Consider the following 6,038-nt stretch of genomic DNA (forward strand, 5'->3'; position numbering starts at 1 on the left):
TGCCCCTTGTCCTGTCACTGGACATCACTGCACAAAGCCTGGCTCTGTCCTCCTGACACTCACTCTCTACATATGTGTAAACATTGATGAGGTCACCCCTCAGTCTCCTTTTCTCCAAGCCCAACAGACCCAGCTCCCTCAGCCTTTCCTCACCAGGTAAATGTTCCACTCCCTTCATCATCTCTGAGGCTCTGCCCTGGACTCTTCCAAGCAGCTCCCTGTCCTTCTTGAACTGAGGGGCCCAGAACTGGACACAATACTCCAGATGTGGCCTCACCAAGGCAGAACAGAGGGGGAGGAGAACCTCTCTTGACCGACTAACCACCCCCTTTCTAACATACCCCAGGATGCCATTGGCCTTCTTGGCCACAAGGGCACATTGCTGGCTCATGCTCATCCTCCTGCCCACCAGGACCCCCAGGTCCCTTTCTCCTACCCTGCTCTCCAGCAGCTCAGTCCCCAACCTGTACTGGTCCATGGGGCTGTTCTTCCCCAGATGCAAGACTCTACACTTGCTCTTGTTGAATTTCTCAGGGCAGAAAGGTTTTGGAACCCTCCAGGAATTGGTACTGCACAGATAGGGCTTCTCTTCCTCCCCCAGTGCATCCAACACTGGTCTTTGACTGGGAAAACCATTTTGGGAACAAATTGTGGACCAGCCAAGCTCCTTTTGACCTGGGAAGCTTCACAAGGCGCTGTATTCCAACTGCATCAAAAGAAGTGTGGCCAGCAGGTTGAGAGAGGGGATTCTGCCCCTCTACTCTGCCCTGGTGAGACCTCACCTAGATACTGTGTCCAGCTCTGGTGTCCCCAGCACAAGAAAGATGTGGACCTGTTGGAACGTGTCCAGAGAAGGGCCACAAAAATGACCCAAGTGCTGGAGCACCTCTCTTATGAGGACAGGCTGAGGGAGCTGGGGTTGTTCAGCCTGAAGAAAAGGCTCTGGGGGGACCTCATAGTGGCCTTCCAGTACCTGAAGGGGCTACAGGAAAGCTGGGGAGGGTCTTTTTACAGGGGCTAGCAGTGAGAGGACAAGTGGTAATGGTTTTAAGCTGAAAGAAGAGAGATTTAGGTTGAAGATCAGGTGGAAATTCTTGGCTGTGAGGGTGGTGAGACACTGGCCCAGGTTGCCCAGGGAAGCTGTGGCTGCCCCATCCCTGGCAGTGTTGAAGGGCAGGTTGGATGGGGCTTGGAGCAGCCTGGGCTGGTGGGAGGTGTCCCTGCCCATGCAGGGGGGTTGGAACTAGATGATCTTTAAGGTGCCTTCCAACTCCAAACATTCTATGATTCTGTGCTGTGGTTAGACTAGTCCAGCCTTGCAGAGCAGAAGGATCCCAGCCCAAGTGCCACCAGAAGGAGCTACAGGACCAACCAAGTATTTACCTTGTGCAGCAATGAACTTGTTTTTCTCTTGGTACCCCTGCAGAGAAAAGAAGGAAAAGGAAGACAAATGAAAGACCAACATTTGAACAATCTGAAATTCATCCACCTCATTAATAAACAAAGCTGTCACCTGCTCTGGTGCTCACTTGTCCTGGGGGCTGCAGCCTCTGAGGGGAGACACAGCAGCAAAGAGTGGAAATAATGGAAAATCCCTGTGCAAAGGGTCCCTGCCCTGGAGGGGAATTCACCCACTTGTTGGAACAGAGCACCAATGAAGTGGTACCTGACAGCCCTTCTGCTGGGACCAGACCCTATATCCAGGGCATCAGGTTAATCCTTGGGAGATGGGGCTTGAACACATGAGGATTATTTGTGTATTTCCTAAGGGATATTTATTGCTGAAGAAAGAAAAAAGCTCTTTTGGGTCTTGCTTTTTATCCCATGCCTCCACCTCCCTCTCAAAGTCCACTTCTTCATGTCACCCTTCCTATCCAATAGAGCTTTATGGTGATAACCATACAGGACCCATCTCCTCCTTGGGGAAGAGCAGGGTGATGTTGCTTCTATTTTTGCTGGGTTCCTTCATTGCTTTTTCATCCCCTTCCCACACGCAGGCCTGCCAGCTGGGAAGTCCTGATGATTAACCAACCACATCACTCATCAGCCACTAATCACAAATCCCCAGCTCCTCAGGAACAGTTCCCAAATCCCTTCCAAACTACCCAGCTCCCCAAGGAGAGCAAGTGCTTCTTGCACTTGGTGGGAGGTGTCCCAGCCCATGCAGGGGAGGTTGGAACTGGATGATCTTTAAGGTCTCTTCCAACCCAAACCATTCTATGATTCTACAGTTATTTGAGAAGTGGGGAAAAGAGAGGTGGGACTATGGCAAAGCAGCTGAGCAAGGGCAGAGCTACAGCTGGAATTTGAGTTCCCAGCTCTTAGCTTCTTACTCCAACTATGTTTGTCTGGGCTCAAGGCATGGAGCAAATCCTGGTGAGCTCGACCATGGCCACACAAAGGTTATGAGATCAAAAACCAAAGTAATTTATTGCTCCAGAGGAGCTGGGGAGATGTGAACATAGGAGGTGGTCTCTGAACCATCCTCTGCCAGGCACAAGTCATACCCTAAAAAGGTCCTGGTGGGATCAGGCACCACAGCTGGTGGGGATTTCCCCTGCAAATCACAACACTCACATTAATGAAGGAGGCGTTGATGTAGTCGGAGTCAGGAACTCCCTCAACAGGAGTCAGGTGAACCCTGGAATGATCATCTGGAGGAAAATTAAAACTCTGCATTAAAACCAACCCCCTCCACACAACTGGTGTAGTGAGAAAGCTGGGTGTTGGAGCAGAGTCCAGGCTTGTTGCCTTCCCCCCCACACAAACACCTTTATGTCCCAAATTCTTCTCAGTTGAGCCTGAAGAGGTGCTAGACCTTGCCCAAGGAAGCTTCTCTTCTGCAGATCACACACCTCACACCACCCAGCAAGCCCTGGCTATTTTGGAATTTCCCATCCATCTCATTTTCCATGCCCTGCTGGCTGCTGATGACTCTAGGGAGCTCCTCCTAGAAAAGGTCCTGGTGGGATCAGGCACCACAGCTGGTGGGGATTTCCCCTGCAAATCACAACACTCACATTAATGAAGGAGGCGTTGATGTAGTCGGAGTCAGGAACTCCCTCAACAGGAGTCAGGTGAACCCTGGAATGATCATCTGGAGGAAAATTAAAACTCTGCATTAAAACCAACCCCCTCCACACAACTGGTGTAGTGAGAAGGCTGGGTGTTGGAGCAGAGTTCAGGCTCATTGCCTTCCCCCCCACACAAACACCTTTATGTCCCCAGATTCTTCTCAGTTGAGCCTGAAGAGGTGCTAGACCTTGCCCAAGGAAGCTTCTCTTCTGCAGATCACACACCTCACACCACCCAGCAAGCCCTGGCTATTTTGGAATTTCCCATCCATCTCATTTTCCATGCCCTGCTGGCTGCTGATGACTCTAGGGAGCTCCTCCTAGTAGGTATCTGCAGCTAAAGCAGATGCAGCCACCCATCCAGGATGCAAAATGACCTCAACAGTGTCTCCACCCATCCCCAAAACAGGAATGGGGAGCCCTGGCAGCAGCACCAGCCATTTCCCCCCACCCACCCAAGCAGCTCTGATACCTACAAGGCAAAATGTTCACATATCTGTTCTTCTCTTTGTTCTCCTCCTTGGAAGCAGCTTCACACGTGGCCTGTATGGGACACGCTGGGAGAGCCTGCAAGGGCAGAGAAGAGGGTTTCCCATTAAGTTCTTATGGTAGAGCAGCAACCACAACACAGCTGGCACATCAGCACATGCTACACCCGAGCATCCCACTGGAGGGTGGTCACTCTTTGCTGGCCTTCAGGAGGCAGGTGAGCAGCAACCTCCTATCCTCCTGCCCCTGCAGATGTGTCCCCACCACCCACCTCCACCCCACCACCGCTCCTTGTCCCCACCAAGCTCTAAGTGACCATTTAAACAGGTGGGCTGGACCTAGAGAGAGCAAAACCCTTCTGAAACATACTTGGAATCTCAGCACCTGTCAACACGAGGTGGCAGCAAAGCCTCTGACACCAAACCCACCAGTCCAGGGATGAGGACCTCACTCTGCCCACGGGGGCTCCTGCACAGATTTCCTCTGTTAACAGTGATGTTACCCTGGTTAAACCCCCTGGGACAAGCCCCCATTGCCGAAGGAGCACCCATGCACCCTCCTGTGCCCCCCAGGAGGTTGTTCTCCACCCAGCAGCACCAGGGACCAGCAGGTTGGAGGGTGCTGGGGTCTCAGGAGATGCTGTCTTGGTCACAGCAGCCAGGTTTCATCCTTGAGCAGAGGAGGTGCTTCCCCAGCACCGTTATTTTACACCAATGGAATATGGAATCTGCTATTCCAAGAGGATGAGAAGGTACTGGAGGGGATTTGCAGCCCCTTCCTCCAGCTGACAGGACACACACGTTTCAGCAACGGAAGTTTCAAGGCAATCAGGTATTTATAACCCAAAAAATCCCCCTCTCCAGGCATTCATTGCATCTATTCAGTTTCATGAAAGTGCTGCCAGGAAGGGTATCAAGTTGTGCAACAGCTGAAGAAAGTTCAGTGTGACTTTTTTTTTATATATATCTCTTTTCATCATCCTCTTACTGCCACATCACACCTTGGACCTAAGGCCTTCTGTATTTCTAGTGGACTTTCTTGCATTAATTAGGCTGCTGGAGAGTCCAGGTAGTTCAGCAGCTCCTGTGTCACATGCTGTTATATATTTATTTAACTCCACAGTCAGTGACTGAGCTTTGTGTCCTCCCTCATTTCTGCTCTGCCTATTTTGGGATTGCCAAGGGGAAACAGGTTCATTGTCACAAGAAGTTACAGAGCACAGCAACATCAGGAAGAGGTTGTAGACATCTCAGAAGAGATGCTCCAGCATCATGGGATAAGCACAACACCTGAATTGCTCCTGACTGCTGAAGGCCAGTTGTTGTCCTACAAACTGTCATCATTCTGTTTCAGGGTGAACAGCTCACTGAAACAGATGGAGTCATTTCTGTTTCAGAGCTCTTGTTTTGGCTGTTTGTGGTTTTAAGACAAGAGGTATGGGAGAAGAGAGGCAGAGCCTGGGAGGAAACCAGCAGGCAGGGAAGCTCTGGAAGACCCGAAGACATCAGGGAAACTTCCCAAACCCAGAAAAATGTCACTGCTCTTTGGCAAAGCTCTCCTTGCTGTAGCAAACACAAGGAGCAGAGGCTTGCCCACCTCCACAGCAGATTTAGGACCAGAATCAGTCCTCCCACCTTGCAGCCCTTTGAGAAACTCCTGAGGACTGGGCAAACCATCACTCCCTCTATGAAGCTCCCAGATAAGGTCTTCTGAAGGACCATGTCCAGCACCAGCAGGGCTATTTTATTGCCCCAGTTACCCCTGGGCTGCCGTGCCGTTCCCCAGCTGGGTCCCACTGCACACTGCAGCTCCTCTGGAATGCTCCAGCCTTTTTGTCCCTGCTCTACAAAGGGAGACCAGATTTTCCCCTGCTGGGCATGGTAAGCCCACCACTGAGAGCAGCTGGTGGGATTCAAGGGCAAGGAGCAAAGGCACTCACGTTGAACTCCTCCCGAAAGAGCTTGTTGTCATCGGCCATGCGGCGGTTGATCTCCTCCTCCAGCTTATCCACAGGCAGGGGGGGGTACTTGCGGTTGGTGCTGGGGGAGCGGGCCAGCAGGGGCATGCTCTGAGGCTCTGCAAAGACACCCACCTGTCAGAAGTGCCCACCCAGCTGCTCATCCAGGCCCAGGTGGGCACAGGAACCTCACGCACCCCCTGGGCCGACCGCTTCGAGGGACACCTCGAGTCCTCCTTGTCCTGTATATTCATTGAATCACAAACTGGTTTGGGTTGGAAGGGACCTTCAAGATCATTGAGTTCCAACCCCCTTCATGGGCAGGGACACCTCCCACCAGCCCAGGTTGCTCCAAGCCCCATCCAACCTGCCCTTCAACACTTTCGTTCTTCCTACAGATGGTGCATAAAAATGTGGGGATGCTACGATACCACCAAACCCTTTCAGCACCCTGTGGCTGAGTGTTCTGCTGTTGTAGAAGCAGGGCAGGGCAATGAGGACCAAAAATAAAAACCCCA

At 51.8% G+C, this 6,038-nt stretch overlaps 1 protein-coding gene across 1 annotated transcript in view; it reads right to left on the reverse strand.

Annotated features, from left to right (window-relative positions):
• The window catches only part of PTPRA (protein tyrosine phosphatase, receptor type, A), a 71,282-nt gene that overhangs the window by 11,160 nt on the left and 54,084 nt on the right, over window positions 1–6,038 (reverse strand). The window contains exons 7-10 of the mRNA XM_009994706.1: window positions 5,503–5,639; window positions 3,551–3,641; window positions 3,021–3,097; window positions 1,384–1,420 (exon numbers count right to left, since the gene is read on the reverse strand). Of these exons, the coding sequence (XP_009993008.1) occupies window positions 1,384–1,420; window positions 3,021–3,097; window positions 3,551–3,641; window positions 5,503–5,639 (342 nt within the window). The remainder of the gene's footprint in view (window positions 1–1,383; window positions 1,421–3,020; window positions 3,098–3,550; window positions 3,642–5,502; window positions 5,640–6,038) is intronic.

Source organism: Chaetura pelagica, unplaced genomic scaffold, assembly GCF_000747805.2.
Source record: "Chaetura pelagica isolate M959 unplaced genomic scaffold, ChaPel_1.0 scaffold133, whole genome shotgun sequence".
Lineage (NCBI taxonomy): Eukaryota > Metazoa > Chordata > Aves > Apodiformes > Apodidae > Chaetura > Chaetura pelagica.